This window comes from Phascolarctos cinereus, unplaced genomic scaffold (assembly GCF_003287225.1).
Source record: "Phascolarctos cinereus isolate Bilbo 61053 unplaced genomic scaffold, phaCin_HiC Scaffold_5;HRSCAF=322, whole genome shotgun sequence".
In the NCBI taxonomy this organism is placed as follows: Eukaryota; Metazoa; Chordata; class Mammalia; order Diprotodontia; family Phascolarctidae; genus Phascolarctos; species Phascolarctos cinereus.
Window position 1 is genome coordinate 302994343 of NW_027555958.1, and position 23939 is coordinate 303018281.

Consider the following 23939-nt stretch of genomic DNA (forward strand, 5'->3'; position numbering starts at 1 on the left):
GGGAGGGGATGAGAAGACCAAGAGTAAGAATGGAGCTATGTGGCACCAGAGCTCTAAGTATCACTTCCCACAACTTTCCACCCTACCCATTGCAGCTTCTATCATGCCAATTTTGAAGAGGCTAGTTTGCAGAAGATGTATGTTGTCCCCACTCACTCCCACAGCAATCCTGGGGGGCAGCACACAAAGCAGATTGTATAGATTAGCACAGGCTTCAGACTAGCATCATATGACCATAAAAGGATCCTCAAAAGTCATCTGGGCTAATTACTTCATTTTACAAATGAGGAAACTGAGACCCAGAGAGACCAAGTAATTTGTCCAATACTACACAGGTGTAAGTAACAGAGTTTGGATTTGAACCAGGGCACAATGGCTCCTTCTTACATTCAGGATCAAATATATAGTAAAATTCACAACCTGGTCACTTCTGGTCCTTGCATTCTTCGTACACTTTACTTCCCTCCAGGTACCCTATAATTCAGCAAGCCTACTTTCTGTTCCTCATGCGCATTTCATTCCCATGTCTTTGCACTAGTTCCCCATAACTAAACATTCTTCCTCTTCACCTCTCCTTTTTAGCTTTGTTTCTGTAAGGTTTATTTTTCATTCAGTCCCCCAAAACAGCTGGTGTCCATTACTCCAAGCGTGTAAAATATTGAACCTTAAAGGTACTGCCTTTCCTATGGAGCAGTTTGGTGCTGAAAGAGCAAGAAACAGTATTTTTGTGTAATTACCAAGAAATAAAACAACTGATAAGGATGTAAGGTATTATTCATTTAATAGACAAAAAGTTTGGTGCCAGAAAGGAGTAGGAAAGCTATTTTGGTTCAATTAAAACCATTAAAATCTATGTGTAAAAAAAGTACAATTTCAAACAAAAAACAACAGTTTTCAGTGAGAAGATTCATTGCAAAGGAGTCAGAAAATGAACATGTCATTGAATATAAAGGCTTTAATCACCTTGTAAAGGATTTTTTATAAAGTGATGCTTCTTTCATATATGAACAATTTGATAGCTTAGAGGCAGAGAAAGAACTTTTATTTATTAAAAACTGATAAAAATTCTAGAACAAAGAAGCACAATTGTGTGAGGCACAGACCGTTAAATTAGACTTTTTCGAAGACTATGGAACGGGTGGAGCTGCAGGGCATTGTATACGTCATGTTGGTATCTAGTTGTCGCCATCGTTAGAATATAAGCTCCATGAGGACAAGGACTGTTTTTTCCCTGTCTTTGTGCCCTCAATGCTTAGCACAATGTCTGACACATAGTAAGCATTTAATAAATGTCTGTTGACCAACTGTTTGAATGAATGAATGAATGAATGAATGAATGAATGAAGTGTAATAAGGGGCTAGTGAGCATACCCAGTATGTTCCCACACAGAAGAGACAGAGGAGCCTTCTTCCAGAAAAGGATGTAATGGAAGAACCTACTCCCTCATTTAGAACATGCTTAGACATTCTCAACTGATTCCACTCTATTGCCATGTGATAGACATGTTGTTGATTGACCACAGAGCCAGAACCAGAGTTCATTCAAAAGGTATTGACCAACCAAAGCAAAGGTAGTCCTCATTCCTACCTAGCTGTGCTCAAGGGAGGAGGCAAAATTAAGATGTCGGAAAGAAAGGACTCAGGCCTTTATCTCTCCACTGGTGCCATTGTCATAGGGCCAGGGCTCAACCCTGATGTTGCTTCTGTTGCTGGTGTGTCCATCTTTCCCTCTTTGGGGTGAAGGAAGAGATAATTATGAGCCTGTGAGTTTGAAAAGATCAGAATGATGAACCATTGGAGAGACTGCTAGGAAGGGCAGAAGTATCGAGCAGCCTGTTTAACCCAATATAGACTGAAGGCAGTCCGAGCTATCCCTCTTAATTCTAACGCCTTTCCTGTCTTGAATATTCCTAGCTTATTCTATCTATATTTTTGTATGTACATAGTTGTCTGCGTGTTGTCTCCCCCTGTTCAATCAGGAGCTCCTGAGAGCAAGGATTTTTCATCTTTCTTTGTATTCCCAGCAGTTAGCACAGTGCCTGGCACATTATAGGCACTTAATAAATGTTTACTACAGATTGGCTTATAATAATTCATCCACTGGTTATGCCAAATTCAGAAGTGAGTTTGGTAGGGTGAATGCTTTATGGAAATTATGTTAAGCTTGAATCCACTCTTCCCAAGAACCACAATGACATAGGGGAAATTGTATCTCCAGGAGCTGAGGAGCAAAATGCTTTGTAACCTCTGTTCCTGCCATATCTGTTCAGTAAATATCCCTTTGTAACCACCTATTGATGTTAATTGGTTGAATGAAACTAGACCACTAATTGTTAGAGGTTGGCATTGGGGACACCACATCAGAATGGGGGCTTGAGCTATTGGTATCAAAAACAAGACACTCTCTTTTTTATTAGGGCTTCCTCTAGAACCCTAAAAGAGAAACATGTCTGACCTCACCTTGAAAGAGTGAGTCCAGAATATTACAAAGGAATGATGCCAAATTTAGTACTTATTCTACCACATCACGATTGCAAGTTCTTTAAATTGATTGCAGAAACAAATAAGCAGAAAAAAGAGAAAGAAAAGAAAAGGAGAAGAAAAAAAAAAGAAATTCTCAGCATCAGAGATTTACCGTCCTTGGCAAAAACTCCCAGTTCTGAGTTGTGAGTGACAAGTTCTGATTTATTGCTTCACAGAGACAGGTCACCCCAGAAAGAGGAGGTCAAAGCTGGGCAAAGAGTTGAGGCGATGAATTTCTTATCCTCTTTGCCAAGGTGAGGGGCTAGGAGTGTAGAATTTCTCGTATGCTATCAGTCTTAGTGTATCAGTTAATTGTGCTGAAAAGATTTTTTTCCTCTTTACTTTTCATTCTGTATTACAAGAGGCATATCACTAGACAGGGGAGGAGAGAGAGAGATTTAGAAATAAAAGCATTGTAAAAACAAAAATTACAAATAAAAATTTTAAATAAAAACATTGGAGGATGCCAGGGGGTTTTGAGGGCATAAGTGAAGTAAGAGATTCAGCCTGACCCCTAAATGTTGTCCCATCCCCCCCAATCTGATGGCTCAGCTCTTTCTCTGTTGAGAAAAACAAGGTGACCTCTCCAGACTTAGAAATCATGGCTTAACACAAAAGCCTAAGATTTCTGGAGGATCAAGGCTGACAGGGGAATGATTAATGTGATTTTGGAAACTGCCAGGTCCACAAAGTCTATCACCAATCCTTTCCAGGCTGATTAACAGGTTAGGGCCAACGCCTCTTAGTGAAACAATGTGGTGTATCCAACCAAAGCCCCTGTAATACAAACAGAACAGGAATAGCGTGCCCTCACCTAGGTCAGGTCAGCTCTCTACCCTCCCTGGGGATTGAGTTTTGCTGACACACACACCATAGAAGAATGACTTCCTCTAACCCTCAAAGAACTTGAGCTCCAGATATGTACAAAGGCCTTCCACCATAGGGTCTTCCTCCAACATTTAGCCCTTCTCCAAGAAAGTCTGGAGAATAACTGGACCCAAAATGTGAGCTGTGGCCCAAGCCCCCAAGGACTCTGAGCTCACGTGTTCCAGAGAGGATCTTAGGGGTCTGATCACAAAGTTCTTGCTTCATTGTCCCTACCTAGATTTATCCAAGGAAGTCTCCAAAATAAAATTTACAGAATCACAGAATATGAAAGTTGGAGTGAACTGTAGGCATCATCTAGTCCACTTCAGTACCAAAATGAATCCCTGCTGCAGGACTTGTCCAGCTTCTGCTTGAAGCCTTCCAAGGAAGGAAAGTCCACCACATCCCAAGATGGCCCTAGGTGGTACAGTGGATAGAGCACCAGGCCTGGAGACAGGAAGACCTGAGTTCAAATCCAGCCTCAGATACTTCCTACCTGTGTGACCCTGGGCAAGTCACTTAACCCTGTTTGCCTTAATTCCACATCTGTAAAATAATCCAGAGAAGGAAATGGCAAACCATTCCAGCGTCCCTGACAAGAAAACCCCAAATGGGGTCACAGAGAGTTGAACATGACTGAACGACTGAACAAAAACAAATTGTCAGTATGTTTTTGGTTTTTCTCTTGACATCATGCTTAAAATTGCCTCTTTGCAACTTATACTCATTGTTCCGGATTCAGGTCTCTGTAGAGCAACAGATAAAGCCTAATCACTTCTCCATGAGACAGTCCTTCACATTCTTGAACATAGCTCTCATGTCCCCGACCCCTGGATCACTTAGGTATAGCTCATGTTGAGGGTGCCCCAAAAGTGGGTAGCAGGGTTCCCAAATCCTGTACAGGCACTCATTGTACAATATGGTCACTGAGTACAGCACAGCCTTTATTCCAACCCATGGAGAAGACCATAGAATTCTCAAGGACCCCACTCTCCTCAGCCATCTTGGATTTTCAGGGAGGCAGAGTTAGAAAGTGGGCTAGGGACTCAATAATCCTTTGCCAGTGGCATGAGATCTAATTTAACACCTCACCTTCTCTTCCATCCAGTCTCCTGAAGTGCTTGGAACAGAGTAGATTTGATTGGAGCGGTCACATCTCCCCTTCCCTTGGAAGGTTTTTTCATAATAATAATAATTGCCAACATTTATGTAAGGCTTCAAGGTTTGCAAAGGGAAAGGGAAAGGGAATAAGCATTTGTTGTTGTTGTTATTCAGTCAGGTTCCAACACTTCATGACCCCATTTGGAATTTTCTTGGCAAAGAAACTAGAGTGGTTTGCCGTTTTCTTCTCCAGCTCATTTGACAGATGAGGAAACTGAGGCAAACAGGATTAAGTGACTTGTCCAGAGTCACACAGCTAGTAAGTGTCTGAGGCCAGGTTTGAACTCATGAAGATGATTCTTCCTGACTCCAGGCCTGGCACTCTATCCACTATGCCACATAGCTGCCAAGCATAAATTAAGCACCTACTATGTGTGAGGCACTGTGCTAAGCACATTATAAGTCATATCATTTTTGTATACATGTAACACAACATATAGCATACAAAGCACACGTATAACATATACTTATATTTTATATATGCTTATATAAATATATAATATGATACATAAGTAAAAGTATTGTAAAAACACACTCCCTGCTCTCAAAAAGCTCACAGTCTAATGGGGGAGACACATGCAAATAATTATATACAAACAACATATATACAGGCATACATTGAAGATGATATCAGAGTCTAGGATTAAGATGGCATCAGAAAAGGTTTCTCAGAAGTTGGGATTTTAGCGGAGACTTAAAGGAAAACAAGGAGACTGAGAAGGAAGCTAGGTAGTACATTGGATAGAGTGCTGAGCCTGGAGTCAGGAAGACTCATCTTCCTAAGTTCAAATCTGACTTCAGACTCTTACTAGCTGTGTGACCCTGGACAGGTCACTTAGGCCTGTCGGCCTCAGTTTCCTCATCTGTCAAATGAATTGGAGAAGAAAATGGCAAACCAACTCCAGTACCTCTGCCAAGAAAACCTCAAATGTGGTCATGAAGAGTCAGGCATGACTGAAACAACAAAACAAAAGCAACAGGAAAACTGAAAGGTAGTGATGAAGAAGTGAATTCTAGACACAGGTAATTCCAGCCAGTGAAGATAGAGTCTGAAGGACCAAGTATCACTGGATTACAGCATGGTAGGGAACATACACCTCTATTGCCCCTTTGGGAGGCTCAGCCTTGGACCCTATTCATATACTGGCTCAAAGACCTTATGCTCTATTTTCCATGACTTCTCATGCATCCAAGACCATAGTCTCAGTTCTCTATTCTCCAAATACAAATCCTATTTCCTGCTGAGGGAGGGTAAGGGGTGGTCAGCCCTTTCCAAATACCTGATTAGCAATGAAGACCTGACCTCATCACAGGAGGCAGGTAGGGGGTGTGTCCAAAGTCTATTTAAGAGCACACTCTAGGTAAGTCAATCTTGGGTATTCCGTAAGTCCCTTCAATGCTACTGTGATTCACCCAACCACAGGCCTCTGGGTGGGATATCTATCTGTCCAGAACTAGGAAAGAAAGTAGGACTCCCCAGGTTCCAAGGCTTTCTCTGCTTCTCTGCACAGTCTCCAGAAAAGGCAATCCACCAACTCCCCAGCTAAGACAGAGGAGAAAGAGAAACTACTGGCCCCTCTCTAATGCCCTGCAAGTTACACCTTCTAGGAAGACAGGAACAGCTACCTGCTTTCCCAAGACTGAGTCCCTGCCTCTCTTCCAACAACTTGCTTCTGCAAACTAAAACCACTATTTATTTAAATGGCTCAGAGCTTCAGAGAGCTAAAAGGCAGAAACCTATAAACCTTCTGAGTCATAGATTCATAGAATGACAGATTGAAAAGGACTTTAGGAAATAGAAACATAGAATGTTAGAACTGGAAGAGATCTTATAGAGCATCTCATTTGACACTTTCATTTCACAGACAAGAAACTGAAACTTCAGCAGCCAGGCTGGACCATTCCAGAGCCAGAATGGGCAAGTAAAAAAAGACTCTATGATTTTGATAACAGCAGAAACCTGGCTGGCTGTAACAGCTAGCTGCTGTATATACCTTCAGAGGGATCTCAAGAGGTCTTTGAGTTAGACATGAAAAAGAGGTTTCTGATAGTTATAGACTAGAAAAGACTTAAGGCAGCGAGGTGGCAAGATGGATAGCGTGATGAGCCTGGAGTCAAGAAGACTCATCTTCATGAGTTCAAATCTGGCCTCAGACACTTCCTAGCTGTGTGACCCTGGGCAAGTCACTTAACCCTGTTTGCCTCAGTTTCCTCATCTGTAAAATGAGCTGGAGAAGGAAATGGCAAATCACTCTAGTACGTTTGCCAAGAAAACCCCAAATGGGGTCACAAAGAGTTGGACACCACTGAACAACAAGAAAAAAAAAAACATCATTTGGAAGAAGTTAGAGGATTTTTTTCCAGGATGGATTAGATCAATAGACCTTAGTACTGGGGACTGATGGGAGTCAGGGGAGGAGGCGAGATGAGAGCTGGTTCACTAGAAAGGACTCTGAGATCAAATCTGCCTCTGAACTTTTACTACATGTGTGATCTCAGGCAAGTCACTTAAAGATCTGATTATACTGGGGCAGTTAGGTGGCACAGTGGATAGAGCACTGGCCCTGGATTCAGGAGGACCTGAGTTCAAATCCAGCCTCAGACACATAACACTTACTAGCTGTGTGAGCCTGGGCAAGTCACTTAACCCCTTTGCCTAGCCAAAAAAAAAAAAATTAAATTAAAATAAAATAAAATTTTTAAAAAGGCTGGGGCAGCTAGGTGGTACAGTGGATAGAGCTCCAGCCTTAGAGTCAGGAGGACATGAGTTCAAATCTGGTCTCAGACACTTGACACTTACTAGCTGTGTGACCCTGGGCAAGTCACTTAACCCCAATTGCCTCACCAAAAAAGCAAAAAAAAAAAGATCTGATTATACTATGAGACAGCTCCCTCACTCTACCACCTTCCGAATCTCTGTTCTAGGAGAGCTTCCTCAGCAAGACTCTTCCTGCCCTAAGATTCTGAGCTAAATACCATCTGCCATAAATTGTATTTGCTTTACCCCAACTCAGAGGAATGCAGGTAAGTGCTCAGCCCTGCCAGAACAGAAGGGGAACATGTGGAGAATTTGGCTTCTGCTCCAAACTCTCTTGTTCTCCGATGAGCCTGAAACCAGAGCACTGATAGGCGCTGCCTTACAGAATTCGGTGAATTCCTTTTTAACTCTCATCCTTTGCCCAGGGACTGAGCATTTTAGACATCCTGGTGTAACTCTCTAGATAGGAAGCAGATGGGAAGTGCCCTCTGTTCTCCTAAAGTTTCATAGGCTTGTCTTCACTGGAGCTTGGTCCAAAATGAGAGAAATGAGATGTCCCCACCCCTACTCCTTTGCAGAGGTCAGAAGGCCACAGTTATGGAATTCTTCATGTCATGTCACATTTTTGTTTGATATAAGGAGAAGAGAGGAAAAAAGCAGGGAGGGGAGAAGAGAAAGAAAAGAAACCCATCTCAAAAAGAGAGCCCTAAAACCATAAATATAGGTGCACATGCACGTACACAGCTCCAACAACCTGGGGTTTGGGCAATGAAGGTGTCTGGAGGAGCTATTATGACTATTAGAGAGAATCAGTAACACATTGGAATTTCACATTGCTCAATCAGAGAGATCTTCCTAGAAGAAGATGCCTTTTCACTTTGAAGAGCAGAAGGAAGAGGTTTGGCCAGTGGGAGGGAGTATAAGTGATAATGGGTGTGTGGTAAGAATTGTGTAAAGGGTCATACGGAGAATCAGGTTGAGCAAAGGTAGGTCTGAGGGGATGGTTTTCCTGGCTAACATGAATAGCAGAGGCATGGAGAAGAGGAGGCAGCACAGACTGGTAGAGGGAAAGGAGGGGTGGGTAGTATAGATAGGACCCCCACACATGCATTGAGAAACCTCGGCCCCCCTCATTCCCCTGCTGCTGATGTATATGTATATATACATATGTATGTATGTGTGGTATGTGTATGTGTGTGTGTGTGTGTGTGTGTGTGTGTGTGTGTTCTCAATGCATCAAGGACCTATGGCCACCAGTGCAGAATTATCTAGGGCTCAGAGAAGGTAAATCCATAATCATGCATAACCAAGTCTCAGAAGTGGAATTTGAACCCAGAGCATCCTAACTCTAAATTCACCACTCTATCTGATATGTCATACTACCTCTCTTTTTACATGCAACAGATCATAGAATTATAGATTTAGAGCTGGAAGGGGCACTACAGGCCACTGAGTCCAACCCCTTCATCTTACATATGAGGAAACTGAGGCTGAGAAAAGTTAAGTGACTTGTCCAAGGTCTCACAGCATGTAAATCTCAGAGATGGAATTTGAACTCAGATCTTCCTGACTCCAAGTCCAGAATTCCATCTGCTATGCCATACCGCCTCTGTTACATGCAATAAGACTGTGAGACTAGGAGCTAGAAGAGATCTTAGAGACCATTGAGTCCAATTCCCTCATTTTACAAATTTTACAGGAGCCTAATGACTTATACAAGATCACACAGCTCATAAGTCTCTGGGATAGGCTTTGAGCCCAAGTCTTCCTGCCTTTCAGTCTAGCACCCTATGCTCTATACCAGGTGTCTCTCTTTTACATGTAATACAGAAGGAGACGCCATTTCATTGAGCAGCAATATACAGACAAGACCCTAGAAATCCCAGAGAATGACAGGCTAGTAAAGGTTGGGAAAAGGGGAAGGGAGAGAAGACTGGGTGTGAGCCCCATGCTAGCTCAGTAATTCCATAACCTCTATGAATACCAATTCAAGAAAAAACTGGACCCACAGCAACAGAGGATTTGCAAACAGAAGAAGGAAAAACTTTATTTCACAGAAAGAAACAGTACAATTGAGGATAGGTTACACAATACAACCTCTTCCCCTGGCTTCCACCTAGGAAAGTACTGCTGCAAAGCAGAGTACAGTGGGTTGGGAAGAAAGGAGAGGAGAGAAACACTAAGGAGAATTGAACAGGGCATGGCAGGGCCTACATTTGCCATCCCATTCCCAGGGCAAACACTGGAGTTTCCATCCTCCTCCCCACTGTGATTGCTCATGCTCTCAGCCAGGCAGGTGAGGGACTTTCTCTTTTGCCTATGGTGAAGATTTTGAAGATTTAAATTTCCCTTTTTGGGGAAGAAACCACCTTTCCATCCACTGATTCCTCCATGGTAATGTGGACCCTGCTGCTGCTGCTATCACCACCACCTTCTCCGCTAAGGGAACCTATTGGGGGGGGAAAAAGGTAGAAAGTGGAAACTACTAGAGGCAGGAAAACTCATATTTCTCCAGATTCAGGCAAAGCCTTTGGTCAGATCTGAGAGAGCCGGGAGACTCTGAGAACATCTCTGATAGGAAACTATTCATTTGTTCGCTGAACATTTACTTAGCACCTACTTTATATGATACTATGCACGGAGCTGAGGGAGATACAGACATATAAGACTGAGTCCCTGCCTGTAGCCATCCCTAAATCTATACAGAGGTCTTGGCACAACACTTGTGGTTGTGGTTTGTGCTTTGTTCTGGAAGAGGACCATGACATCAGGAAGCTGATGGTATGACTTGCAAGTGAAATAAATGGATTTGAGTGAGGGAGTGCTGTGCAAAGTCACCAACCTCACTTTCTCCTCCACAGCCATCTGGGTCTAGTGGTCACATATAGATCAGGACAGCTAGAGATGGCCCTTAACACAGTGCAGTTTGAAAAGGGATGGGATACAAAGACTTCAGCTTCTGGAATAAGAACTCACTATTTAACAAAAACTGCTGGGAAAGCTAGAAAACAGTATGGCAGAAACTAGGCATAGACCAACATCTTATACATATATCAAGATAAAGTCAAAATGGGTACACAATTTAGATATAAAGGCTGATACTATAAGCAAACTAGGAGAGCAAGGAATAGTTTACCTGTCAGATTTATGGAGAACAGAAGAATTTATGACCAAATAAGAGATAGAAAACACTATAAAATGCAAAATGGATAATTTTGATTACATTAAATTGAAAAGTTTTTGTACAAACAAAGCCAATGCAACCAAGATTAGAAGGGAAGCAGGAAGCTGGGAAACAATTTTTACAACCAGTATCTCTGATAAAGGCCTCATTTCTAAAATATTTAGAGAACTGAGTCAAATCCATAAGAATGTAAGTCATTTCCTAACTGATAAAGGGTCAAAGGATATAAACAGGCAGTTTTCAGATGAAGAAATTTAAGCTATCTATAGTCATATGAAAAAATGCTCTAAATCACTATTGATTAGAGAAATGCAAATCAAAACAACTCCGAGGTATCATATCACACCTATCAGATTGGTTAAGATGACAAAACAGGAAAATGATAAATGTTGGAGAAGATATGGGAAAATTGGAACACTAATGCATTGTTGGTGGAGTTGTGCACTGATATGAACTGATCTAACCATTTTGGAGAGCAATTTGAAACTATACCCAAAGGGCTATAAAACTCTGTGTACCCTTTGACCCAGCAATACCACTTCTAGATCTATATCCCAAAGAGATCATAAAAATGGGAAAAGGACCCACATGTACAAAAATATAGCAGGGTTTTTTTTGTGGTGGCCAAGAATTGGAAATTGAGAGGATGGATGTTCATCAGTTAGGAAAAACTGAACAAGCTGTGGTATATGAACGTAATGGAATACTATTGTTCCACAAGAAATGATGAGCAGACAAACTTTGGAAAAACCTGGAAAGACTTACATGAAATGATGCTGAGTGAAGTGAGCAGAATCAGGAGAATGTTATACACAGTAACAGCAACATCATGCGATGACTAACTTTGATAAACTTACCTCTTCTTAGCAATGCAAGGATCTAAGACAACTAAGACTTGTGATGGAAAATGCTATCCACATCCAGAGAGGGAACTATGGAGTCTGAATTCAGATGGAAGCACACTATCTGCTCTCTTTTTTTTAATTCTTCTTTCTTGTGGTTCCTCCCATTGGTTCTAATTCTTCTTTACAACATGACTAATGTGAAAATATGCTTAATATGAATGTATATGTAGAGCCTATATCAGATTGCATGCAGTTTTAGGGAGGGGAGAAAACTAAAAACTCAACATTTTATGGAAATGAATGCTGAACACTAAAAATTAATTAATTAATTAATTGATTAGTTTTTAAAAAGAAAAGAAAAGGGATGGGATAAACACATTTTGGTCACTGAACCATAAAATTGGGGTATTCCAGCCTGCCTTGATATTACTCATAAGATCATCATACATTTTAAGCCAGAAAGAACCTCCGATGTTCTCTAATCCAGGACTTTCATTTTATAGGCAGGAAAAATGAGGCAAAGAGAATTTAAGCAACTTGCCCAAGGTCAAACAAGAAGTAACCCCCAGGATAGAGCACCAGCCTTGGAGTCAGGAGGACCTGAGTTCAAATCCAGCCTCAAACACATAACACTTACTAGCTGTGTGACCCTGGGCAAGTCACTTAACCCCAATTGCCTCACCAAAAAAAAAAAAAGTAACCATCACAGGCAGGATTTGAACCCACATTCTCTGACTGCAAGGCCCAGGCTCTTTCCACTGTACTATTGGAAGGCTATTTTTTAAAAATGGCAACAGGATTGCTGAACCACTGTCAGCAACCTATCAACAAGCATTTCTTAGACATCAGCTATTTGTCAGGCTCTGTGTTAGATTCTAGGGACACAACTTGGTAAATATCTTGGAGGATAGAGAATGTGTAATAGTACAAGAACTGGACAGTCCTTTGCTCATGGCTGGTGTTCAATACATCCAATGATAGACTTTAGAGTTGGAAGAAACTTTATGGATCACAGAATCTAAGAGTTGGAAGGGACCTTGGAAGCCATCCAGTTCAACCTAAATCTCCTCTATGATATACCCAAAAAGTGGTTGATCTGTACTGGACACCCTCCGGAATATCAATATCTTTCCTAAAATGTGATGCCCAGAATGGAACACAATAGGCTAGATCAACACAAGGGTGTGCTGGAGCCAGCTTGAACCCCCTCCAGAGATAGTAGATAGAGCACCAGCCCTGGAGTCAGGAGGACCTGAGTTCAAATCTGGCCTCAGACACTTGACACTTACTAGCTGTGTGACCCCGGGCAAGTCACTTAAACCTATTGCCTAGACAAAAAAAAAAACCCACAAACAGAGAGATAATTGTTAAACTTTCTGTGTGAGTACTCACATACCTCAGGAATCAGCAAACTACAAGTCAGGGCACAATTTACTATTTTGTTAATTGTCTAAACTTAAGAAAGTGATGCATAAATGTAATAACGTAGATTAAGCTTTAAGAGTGTGTCTTCTACATGTATTTGGTGGAAGGAGCTTGGTTGTTAGACATTTATCAGCACACTGTTGGAATGGGTTCTTAACCTTTTTTATCATAAACCCCTTTGGCACTCTGGTGAAGTCTAGGAAATTCTTCTTGGAATAATATTCTTAAATTCATAAGATAAAATATATAGGATTATAAAGGAAATCCATTATATTGAAATATAGTTATCAAATTATTCAAAAAACAAAGTTAAGGAACTCAAATTAAGAATCCCTGATCTTGATGTCTGACCAGGAAAAAAGTGCACTGTCACCTTCTTAGTACTAGAAGGTCTGCCCTTCTCACTAATAATCATCTGGCCCTGTTCTCTTCAGTTCAGCCCAGCACCTTTCCCTGTGTGTGATATTGTCTTAATAAATGTGGAGGGAAGGAAGGAAGGAAGGAAGGAAGGAAGGAAGGAAGGAAGGAAGGAAGGAAGGAAGGAAGGAAGGAAGGAAGGAAGGAAAGGAAGGAAGGAAGGAAGGAAGAACATCTCTCACTTTGAAGAGGGGGCAACAAAAGGAAAAATAAGAGTTTATTGGGGAAGAAAATGTAGATCAGAATTGGAGCAGCCACTTTGTCGTGAATAGGTGTAAAGATGCATCCAATGCTCTGCCCCTCAGGCTCTTGGGAAAGAATCCATAGCCATCTCCATATTTACCAAACCTCAGCCAGCTCTTGCCCAAGCCAGGAAGGTCAAATTCTCTTACCTGCTCTAGTACTGAAACCAAACATCCTAGAAAAGAAGAAAGAGGAAGAGTGCATTCAATACAACAAATATTGTTAACTGCCCACAATGGGCAAAGCCCAGTGTGAGGTCCCCCTGGGATAAAGTTCAACGTAACCACTTTCTTTAAGGTTGACCTACGACATTCTTTCCTTGTGACTTACATGATGCAAGTATAATTGATCTCATTTTACAGATAAGGAAACCGAGGTTCAGATGTGTTAAATGACTTGTTTATTCATAGGATTTGGAGCTTGGTGGAGATCATTTAATCCAATTCTCTAATTTCGTAGCTGAGAAAACTGAGGCACAGAGAGATTAAGTAATTTGCAAACAGTGATAAAGTTAAGATTCAAACCTACCAGTCAGTGACAAGTGGTTACAATCAGAGGACAAGTGGTTATGTCCTCTTTACTGGGGTCCACATGGGCAAGAGCAGAGCAGCAGCCATTTGAAACCTAGAGGAAGCTGGGTGGCCCAGTGGACAGAGTGCTGAGCTTGGAGTCAGGCAAATCTGATCTCAGATCCTGCCTCAGACATTTACCAGCTGCATGGCTCTGAGCAAGTCACTTACTTCTTTGGGCCTCAGTTTCCTCATCTGTAATTTGAGAGGGTTGAGCCAAATCTTTTCAAGTTCCAGTGCCTTACGGTCCTAAAAGTCTTCTCTCCAAGGGCACTGTCTAGACTGGATTCTCAAACCCCTCGCCTTCAACCCTCCTGCCTTTAAGGAATCACAAGCCCAGTGATGGTTCCACCAGGAGCATGGTCCCCATTCCACAGAGTGGCCCCCAGGCCTTTTGCCTACTTGGGGTCCTGGCCCTCCAGCAGATTGTGGTATGTGGCGATCTCCTGATCCACCCGGGTCTTGATGTCCAGGAGCATCTTGTGCTGCTGGTTCTGACTTTCCATCTCATTGCGGAGCTCACCCAGCTGGATCTCAATGTTGCTAATCAGCTCCTGCATCTGCTGCAGTTGGGTAGCATAGCAGTACTCCATCTCTGCCAAAGAGCTCTCCAGCCGGGCTTTCTGATGAAGTGATGGAGATTTGTAAAGCATGAAAAGCGTCTGACCCAGCAGGGATGCAGGAGGAGCAAAGAGTCTGGGGAAGGAAGGGAGTGCCTACCATGCTGAGCTGGGACTGAAGCTCAATCTCCAGGCCCTGGAGCGTGCGTCTCAGGTCAGTGACCTCTGTCTTGCTGGTCTGGATCATTTCAGTGCTGGACGCCACCTCTTTGTTCAGTTCTTCAGTCTACAAGGGTCCCACAGAGATGGATGATCCCATCCCAATGACAGCTCCCCGAAACAATATGATCCCAAAAGACCACCAATGAAGCACTGAGGGTCTCAAGGAGGGGGTCTTGCACGTGGATTCACCTTGCTAAAGAACCACGTCTCAGCATCTCGACGATTCTTCTCGGCAATGGCTTCATACTGCTCTCGCATCTCAGAAAGCACACTGGTCAGGTCTACCCCCGGGGCTGCATCCATCTCCACATTGACCTGGCCCATCAGCTGGTTATTATACTCTTTCATTTCCTGAAGGGATGGAAAGAAGAACTCAGGGCATCATACTTCTAGCCCTGAGGTTTAGAAACAGGGAAAGGAAGAAGGGATTCTATGGGCATCTTTCCATATCATTCATGAACTGGTGGAGAAGGTGATTCTTCTTTCAGAAACAGAGGAGGGGACTAATCATCCAAGTTTTCCAAGGGAGAAACTGAGTCAGGGTGATTTACCCAAGGTTATTTCCTATTTCAGTGACCTGGCAGTACTGGCCACCCTCATTCCATTGTTGTTGGCTTAGGGAGAAGGAGAACTGAGCAAGTCCAGGTATAAATACTCTGCTGGGACCTGAGAGAAGCCTTGAATTATAATTCTCTCCTGGTCCCCCAAATCTCTGATAGGACACACACTGTGGCTATATCCCTGAAGAGCTGAGCTCTTCGTCCAGGCTGTGGCTGCTGCCAGGAAACTGTGTGAAATGAGACCATCCAGAAACTGCCCTGTCATCCCTCAGATCCTCCCCTGGGTCACTCACATGCAGTCCTGGACAAGGAGGAAAAACTGGATTAAAGGTCCAGTGTTCAAATTCTAATTCTGACAATTACTACCCATGTGACTTTGGGCAAGTTGGCCGGGGGGGGGGGGTTCTCTAAGTTCCTTCTAACTAAATCTAAACCTATGCTCCCACAAGATGGAGGCTTAATGGGCCTCAGTCCATTCTTCTGCCTGCCTCCTGCTTTCCTCTCACCTCCTCAAAGTTCCTCTTCAGGTAGTCCAGCTCCTCATTCAGGTTCTCAACCTGTGTCTCCAGCTCAGCCTTGGCCAGGGTCAGCTCATCCATCACTCTGCGCAGGCCACTGATGTCAGCCTCCACACTGTGACTTAGGCTCAACTCATTCTCATACCTGGGAGATTAAGAAAAAGTTCAGAACCAGAAATAGCAGAGCAGTCGCATTTCTTTGCATGAGAGTTTTGGCCAGAGAAGGGAAGAGGAAGGAGAGACAGAGAGGGAATGAGGGTGAGAGAAAGGGAAAGAGGGAAGGAAGGAAGAAGGGAGAAAAGGAAGGAGGGAGGGAGGGAAAATAGGAGGGAGAAATGGAGGGAGGGAGAACAAAAAAGGGGGGGTAGAGGCATGAACTGACTTGAGTCTGAAGTCATCAGCAGCCAGCCAAGAACTGTCAAGCTCCAAAATGACCCGACAATTGTCAAAGGTGGCTCCCTGGATCTGTAAAAAGGAGAGACCAGAACCTCCCTGGAGATCTCCTCCCCCATTGTCTCCTAAAGGGCTTTCCCACCCCTCTGCCCCAGGCATTTCCCTTATCAGGTATTAGTCCTGCTGGCTGAGTCTGCCCAGAAGAGCCTTCAGAATCTAACTCCAGCCCCTCGGGGTCTCACGGCATAGCAGCCCTACACAGACCCTTCTCCCCTCCCTCCCCCATAAGGGCCAGAACCAGGCACCTCCCTGCAACTATGCACAGAGGAATTTGAGAGAGATAAAGCTGCCCTCAGGAATCCTCGGCTGAGCCAGTAAAGGTATCTAGCTAGCAGGCTAGAGAACAAGGAGTTTAAGCCTGGTTGGTGGTAGAGGGGAAGAGAAGCCCTTAACAATAAACAGAGCTCCTAATTCTAATCTCTCCATTTTATTTCCTCAGCCTACATACACTGTCTATGGAATGCCAGAGGTGTCAGAATGTCTGAGGTGGAGAGGCCCTGAAAGACCATCTAGGGCAGAAATTTTTAACCTTTGGGGCTTCATGGACCACACCTTTGGGCAGCCTGGTGAAGCCTACGGACCACTTCTCAGAATAAAGTTTTTAGGGGGCAGCTAGGTGGTGCAGTGGATAGAGCTCCGGCCCTGGATGCAGGAGGACCTGAGTTCAAATGTGACCTCAGACACATAACACTTACTAGCTGTGTGACCTTGGCCAAGTCACTTAACCCCATTGCCTAGCCAAAAATCAAAAAAAAATAATAAAGTTTTTAAAGTCATAAAATACATATGGTTGCAAAGGAAAACAACTAGATTGAACTAAGACGTTATTTTTTCCCATCCAAGTTCAAGTACCCCCTAAAATCTTTCCACAGACACCAGGTTAAGAAACCCCTGATCGAGTCCAGCTTCTTCATCTGAAATGTAGCATGGTGTAGTAGGCTTAGAGTCAGGAGATCTGGGTTCAAATATGATTTAGAAATTTACTAAGTGTATGAGGATAGACAAATGACTTATCAGAGCCCTGACTTTCTCCATCTGTAGAATGGAGCTGTTATTTATACTGTCCTACTCATAGAGCTTGCCTGAGGAAAGTGCTCTTAAGAAGGGAGCCCTGCTCAGTAGTACTACAGCTAGGACTGTCTTTTGGCATTTATTGTATCCCCAGCACTTAGCATGATGCCTAACATACAGTAGGTACTCAATCAACATTTACTGACTGACTGACTGACTGGAACCCAGGTCCCTCTTTCTGTAAGCAGTTGCCACAGAGGATCATTGCACACCCACAATTTCTTCTTTTCAAGAAAAAGTCCGCAGACAGAGCCAAGTCATCTTGTTGCAGAGAATGACCAAGCTGAAGGTTTGCTTTTTCTGTCCAGGAGGGTCCCGTATTCTAACCGTGCTCTCAGTCTTAAAGAATGAATAACACACCCTATGTGTTCCCATGCTGCCAATCAGAGCAATTATCCCTAGCTTCTAACAGCTGATGAACAGCTCCCATGTCTCCAGACACTTCATGTACAATGAAATCATTGTCTGAAACTAAAATAATTGCTTTGTATCATCAGTAACTCTGAAAGCAGAAATATGTGTGGCTCAACTAGGGCCCTGGTTGAATGACATCTCTGTCCAGCTCACAGTCCTATCTCGTCAAGGAGCTCATTGATGGTCTTGAAATAGGGACTGTAATCCCGCTCAAGGTCAGTGGGACTTTGCTTCAGATGCCAGTCTCGGATCTTAACCTCAAGATCTGTATTGGCCACCTCCAGAGCCCGAACTTTGTCCAGGTAGGATGCCAGGCGGTCATTGAGGTTTTGCATGGTGGTTTTCTCATTGCCAGTCAAGAGTCCACCTTCTCCACCACCCAAGTCAAAGCCGCTGCCCAAGCCTCCTCTATAACCTCCATAAACCCCTCCACCAAAGCCATCGCTCATTCTACCACCGTAGCCCCCAGCCAACCCAGAGGAGACAAAGCTATCTGAGGAGGCAGAAATCTGACCAACACTCCCTAGGAGACTTCCCCCTCCATATCCACCACCAGCCAGGAGAGAGGTTCCCCGAGTGAAGCCCCCACCAAAGCCACCCCCATAGGTAGAAGAGCTCTGAAGGAAGGTGGTGCTCATGGCTTCAGTACCCCCGGCCTCAACAGTAAGGAATTATAGAGCTTCAAGGAGAATCAGGAAGAAGTCTCTCTTACCCCTAAGCTGGAGCTATTTTTATACCAATTCCTTTGGGTGCTGAGTGACCGCACCCCCCAGCCCTTGCCACCCAGATTCTCCTCCCCCCAAAGAAGAAGCCAGCTCATTTATCATTCCACACACTCACACACAGCTGCCCATATACCTCAAGGAGCCCTGTGGAGTTGGGTTGTTTGTTGTGTTTGTTTGTGTGTGTGTGTGTGTGTGTGTGTGTGTGTTCTGTGTGTATGGTTTTTTTTTAATTTAACAAAAGAGATGATTCATAATTAATGATGTTTTGCTGGAGGGCACGGTTTTGACACTTGGATTACAGTCTTAACTCCACACCCCAAAAGGAAAAAAAAATAACAGGAGAACACTCTACCACTCCCCCAGCTTCTGGATGACTTTGCCCACAGTAAGATGCTTAGGATCTCTTGTGTACAAGCTGCTCATTGTGTACAGAGTTTCTCTCTGGTGCCTACCCCACCCTAGGAGCTCCAATCCCTCAGCACCATTTGGGTTTCTGGGTCTAGCGGCACCAATGCTTGTCCCCCCCCATTGTTTGACCTGAGCTCCTGTTCCGTCTCCATTTCGTTCTTCCGGCCCTTGGGGAGACAAGTCTAAAAAAACCAACAGTTGCTGGACTTGTCCTAGTAGAGGGCAAGACAGAAGGGCAATTTTATGCTAAAGGAGGGAGATGGGAAGGAAAAGGAAAGGGAACAGGCCTACCTGAGGCTGTAGATGGCCACCAGAAAGTGCCACTTCACAATCAATCACTAAGCATTTATTAAGAGCCTACTATGCATCAGCATCGTGCTAGTCAGAGGACATAGACATACATAAGAATTTTAAGATATATACAAAATATAAATATATAAAACATATATAAAATAACAATATATATAATATATATTATATATGCAAAGAATGATGGAGTAAGGGCTACTGATCAGGGAAGAGTCAAGGAGAGTTTGGATTAAGGATTTAAGTAGCTAGGTGGATAAAGTGAATAGAGTGCTGGATTTGACGTCAGGAAGACCTGAGTTCAAATGTGGCCTCCGACACTTACTAGCTGCGTGATCTTGGGCAAGTCACAGCCATTCTGTGCTTCCATTTCTTCATCTCTAAAAATGGGGGTAAAAATAGTGCCTATCTCCCAGGCTTGTCCTAAGGTTCAAATGAGATAACATGTAAACTTCTACGCAAAAATGATATATAGAAAGACATGGGGAGGGAAGGAGAGAGAGAGAGAGAGAGAGAGAGAGACAGAGAGAGAGAGACAGAGACAGAGAGAGACAGAGAGAGACAGAGAGAACTATTGTAATAGACTGACATCTCCCACATCTCAGACCAAAATTCTGCTACTGCTTCTTTTCTTCCTCCAAATTTCAGAATTTAAAAAGCAAAAGCAGCCAGAATGACATCCAGAAACTCCCTGCCCTGCATCATCAACATAATCTTTCACCCTTTCCCCGACCCCCACTGATACTGACATTCCAGGTGATGTAAAACAGCCTCCAGGCTGACAAGAGGCTGATTGAGTCCCTGCCACCTGCCAACTGAACATATCACTGAACTCTGCTTGCTTTGGGGACAGGTTGAGGCAAACCACCCATAGATAACACTGGGGCTTGTTCCAGAAAGCCCCTACCTCCCTCCTCCCCATCCCCAGAGGCATGTCACTACCTACCAGGCTCAGCTTAACCCCTGTTTGCTCTCTCAAGAGCTGAAAGGCTTGGGGAGTATTCCAACACAGAAGTCCCTATTTTGAGGGATAGGAGTGACAAAAGGAGAGTTTTCTAAAAAGGAGAGTCATGGCCGTATATAGGAATAGGAGAGAATTTCTCAGCCTCCATAACATTATCATCTCTCTGGACTTGGAGTAGGAAAAACCTGAGTTCAAATCCTGCCTCAGACACTTACTAGCCCATGTGACCCTAGGTAAGTCACCTAAGCTCTCAGCCTCGGTTTCTTCATCTATAAAATGGGAACAATAATAGCAACTACCTCATAGGATTCTTGTGAGGATCAAATGAGATAATATAAGTAAAATGCTTCACAAACCTTAAAGATCTATATAAAAGCTAATCATTATTATTGTTGTTGAAATCTATCTTTCACTGACCCCACATAGCCTTGGAGTCACTCTCTGGACTCTTCCTGCTTTCTCTTCCTTTCTCCAGCTGCTCAGAGGGCTCCCAATAGGTCCAGGAGCAACTGGATTGTCCTCCCTAAACAGAAACCCCACTGAGATGCCGGGATGCTGGGGTGATGGGGGGAATACCCAGGTTCATTGGTCAGGAGGTTTAGGTTTTAGCTTTCAGATACAAAGTACAAGGCAAGCCTAACACCTGAAAGCAGTTACCCATCTGTGGCCACTCAGGTGGGCCAGCTCAGAAAATCAGTCAGTCAGTCAAGCAATGAGCATTAATTAAGCACTTACTGTGTGCCAGGCACTGTGCCAAGCACTAGGGTCACAAAGTAAGGTGTATTGGTGCTGATCTATATGTAGGATCGTAGCTTTAGTGCTGGAAGGAACTTAGGGACAACCTAGCCCAACCTCCCCTCATTTTACAGATGGAGAAACTGAGGCCCAAGGAGATTAAGGGCCCTACCCAAAGTCAAGCATATAGTAAGTGTCAAAGGCAGGATATGAATCCCAGTTCTCTTAATAACAGAAAAAATGTCCTCATGCTGTATCAGACTGTTGGTATGCTACATTTACACACACACAAAGCAGAAAGTAAGCTTCTTGAGGGTAAAGACTTTCATTTTTTTTCCTTGTATCAACAATGCCTGGCACAGCACCTGGTATACAGTAGGTGTTTAATAAATGTTTGTTGGATGGAATCTATAAGGATCTCATGATAGAAGAAGACAAACACTTGGCAGGGGCAGCATGGAGTATAGCTAGGTTGCAGGTCCCACCCCATTCCCTCTGCTATAGAAGAGGAGGGTGGGCTCCTAGGACTCTGCTCTCCATTGTCCCATCCATCTCCCCACAGATTTCAGAGCAGGAAAGAAAATGGATGGCCAGGCTCTTCCACCAGCCAGGATTTGCTCTGTGTTTTTCCTTTCTTGGCACTGGGAGAACCAGACAGTGACATATTGTAAATGAGAAGGTGGTAGGGCAGTGTTTCTTGTAGGGAAAGAAAAATAATCAAACTCTGGATCAGCCAGAGCTCATTAAAGCTTCCACAGACATTACAGACCAGCAATTATCACACTCACATCTCTCTCTGGGCCCCGGGGAAAAGTAGAACTGGACTTCTGCCTACTCTCTCTTTCTCTGCACCCTTCAGCTCCTCTCAAATCTATCCCCCTTCTTAGGCCTGGGAGAGCTCCTGTAAGGAGACCCAAGGAAGGAAAATTCTCCCTTTTGTCAAATGAGGAGAGGTAGAAAACTTGGGTCCCCCAAATCCAGAGGTGTTAGTCTCCCTGAAAAACAGCTGCTTTGTGCTCAAGCTGTGGGTGAGGCTATCTGATTGGGGGACAGGGGCGGGAGCCAGCCGTATGTTGGAGGCAGCTCAAACCTGCTGCAGAAAGCCTATTGCTAAATTTTCAGTGTAAACATTTACAACACACAGCAAACCTACAACAAAACAATTGTTTTGTTTATATTATATTTATATATTATTTTATATTTACATTTTATGTTTATGCTATGTTTATATATTATAGTTTACATTATATTTAGGAAAGTGAGAAAATGTTAATATTGCAGATTAAACTTAAAAGTATGTTGTGAACTTTTTTTCTCAGAGTATTAAATATTAACCAGCACATACCTAGAGGGGAAGCCCCCTATTCCAAAGGCTAAAAGTAGGAGACGATGAAATTTCCTTTGGCCCAGGTTAGGCTCCAGTCCCAGGCCCTTTCATGGCCACTACAGAGGTGCCCCTCTCCATGGCAAACACCAGACATTCCTGGCAGACGCTGTGGAAGCCTGCTGCCTGATTAAAACCAACTAGATCCCCTTCCCTTAGGCCTCCTGGCAGACTACTTCCTGGAAGGGTCTTTAGTATGCTGCTGCTGCCTCTGAGGCTTCTATTTCTGTCACCCTGTGTCTTCTGAAGCTGCTTCCCCAATGCTGACTCAGCTCCTACAGACTGGAGGCAGTTCAGCAAATCTGGGCCCACTGTCAACATACACACACACACACACACACGCACGCACACACACACACACACGCACGCACGCACGCACGCACAAACGCACATACATGCACAGGGCTATCTTTCTCCAGCCCTGGAGCCCTGTTTCCCAGTCCCCTGTCCTGGCTTTGTGTACCCAAACCACACCCCTGGAGCCACATACCAGGAAGTGACAGGTGGGTGAGGGGAAAGTTCCTGTGGTGTTATGGCCTGGAGCCAGATTTTCCAGGGAAAAAGGACTGACCATCAAAACCTAGCAGTTGCAAGGTAAAGGGTGCAATCTTGTCTGCCTCAAGGGCTAGAGTGGGAGCATGGAGGTTTTCTGAGAATTTATCTTGGAAGAAGGAAGGACCAGTAAAGAGGACAAGTCAGAGAGAAGAGGGCTAGGGAGCTGAGAAAAGGACTCCTACTTTGAAGGTGTCTCAGGACACAGGGGGAAAAAAAAAGATTGAGGAACTCAGATGTCACAGAGGAAAGAGTACCACAACTGCAGTCAAAAAGCCTCATCTTCCTCAGTTCAAATCTGGCCCCAGACACTTACTAGCTGTGTGACCCTGGGCAAGTCACCTAACCCTGTTTGCCTTGGTTTCCTCATCTGTAAAATGAGCTGGAGAAGCAAATGGCAAACCACTTAAGAATCCTTGTCAAGAAAACCCCAAATGGTGTCACGAAGAGTCTGGACAAGAGTGAACAACAGTTTCTAAATCTCGGATAGATTCTTAGACTACTTGATTAGTGGATCTGGTGGTTGGCTGGCTAGCTTTCTAAACAGCACCAGCAGGGAGCTAGGGGCTCCCTTAATCCTTCTCCTTCCTTTCTCCCCTCCCCCACCCCCACCTGTCATTGTCTTCTCCAAGGCCTTAGCCTTCACCTTGAGAACTGGGAGAAATGTCTTCTTTTATTCACTTCTAATTGGTATTATTAATTGTCAACTTAGTTATAAATTATGGGTGCAGAATCCTACCCCATCAGGGGCACTTTGTACCAGGAAGCTGGTATTTCTGTATCCCTCAGTCAGCATTAGGCCCAGACCTCAGCCCAGGGGCCTGGGAAGGGTGGGATTAGGGGCCTTGGGAAAGCAGCTGGATCCTACCAGAAGTTCTGGGCTCAGGGACTGGCTGGGAGACTGAGGGGTTGTAAAGGGCAGAGGTTCTAGTTCTCCCTAATCTGGAAGAGCCCTTCCCACCCTGCTGCCAGGGCATTGGGAGCCAAGCTACTGGCATTTTTCCCAAATGCTGAACTGAACCTTGACTCTTAACTAGGGGTAGCCTATGTTGGCAGCTGCCCAGGACACCCCACA

At 43.9% G+C, this 23939-nt stretch overlaps 1 protein-coding gene across 1 annotated transcript; it reads right to left on the reverse strand.

Annotated features, from left to right (window-relative positions):
* Positions 1 to 9330: 9330 nt before the first annotated feature.
* LOC110198495 (keratin, type I cytoskeletal 15-like) lies at positions 9331 to 18704 on the reverse strand. Its single transcript, XM_078156034.1, is given in 8 exon segments — positions 9331 to 9758; positions 13573 to 13598; positions 14395 to 14615; positions 14713 to 14838; positions 14964 to 15125; positions 15841 to 15997; positions 16235 to 16311; positions 17907 to 18704. Coding segments are annotated over 8 exon segments (1401 nt in total). The 5' UTR covers positions 18429 to 18704; the 3' UTR covers positions 9331 to 9648.
* Positions 18705 to 23939: the final 5235 nt, after the last annotated feature.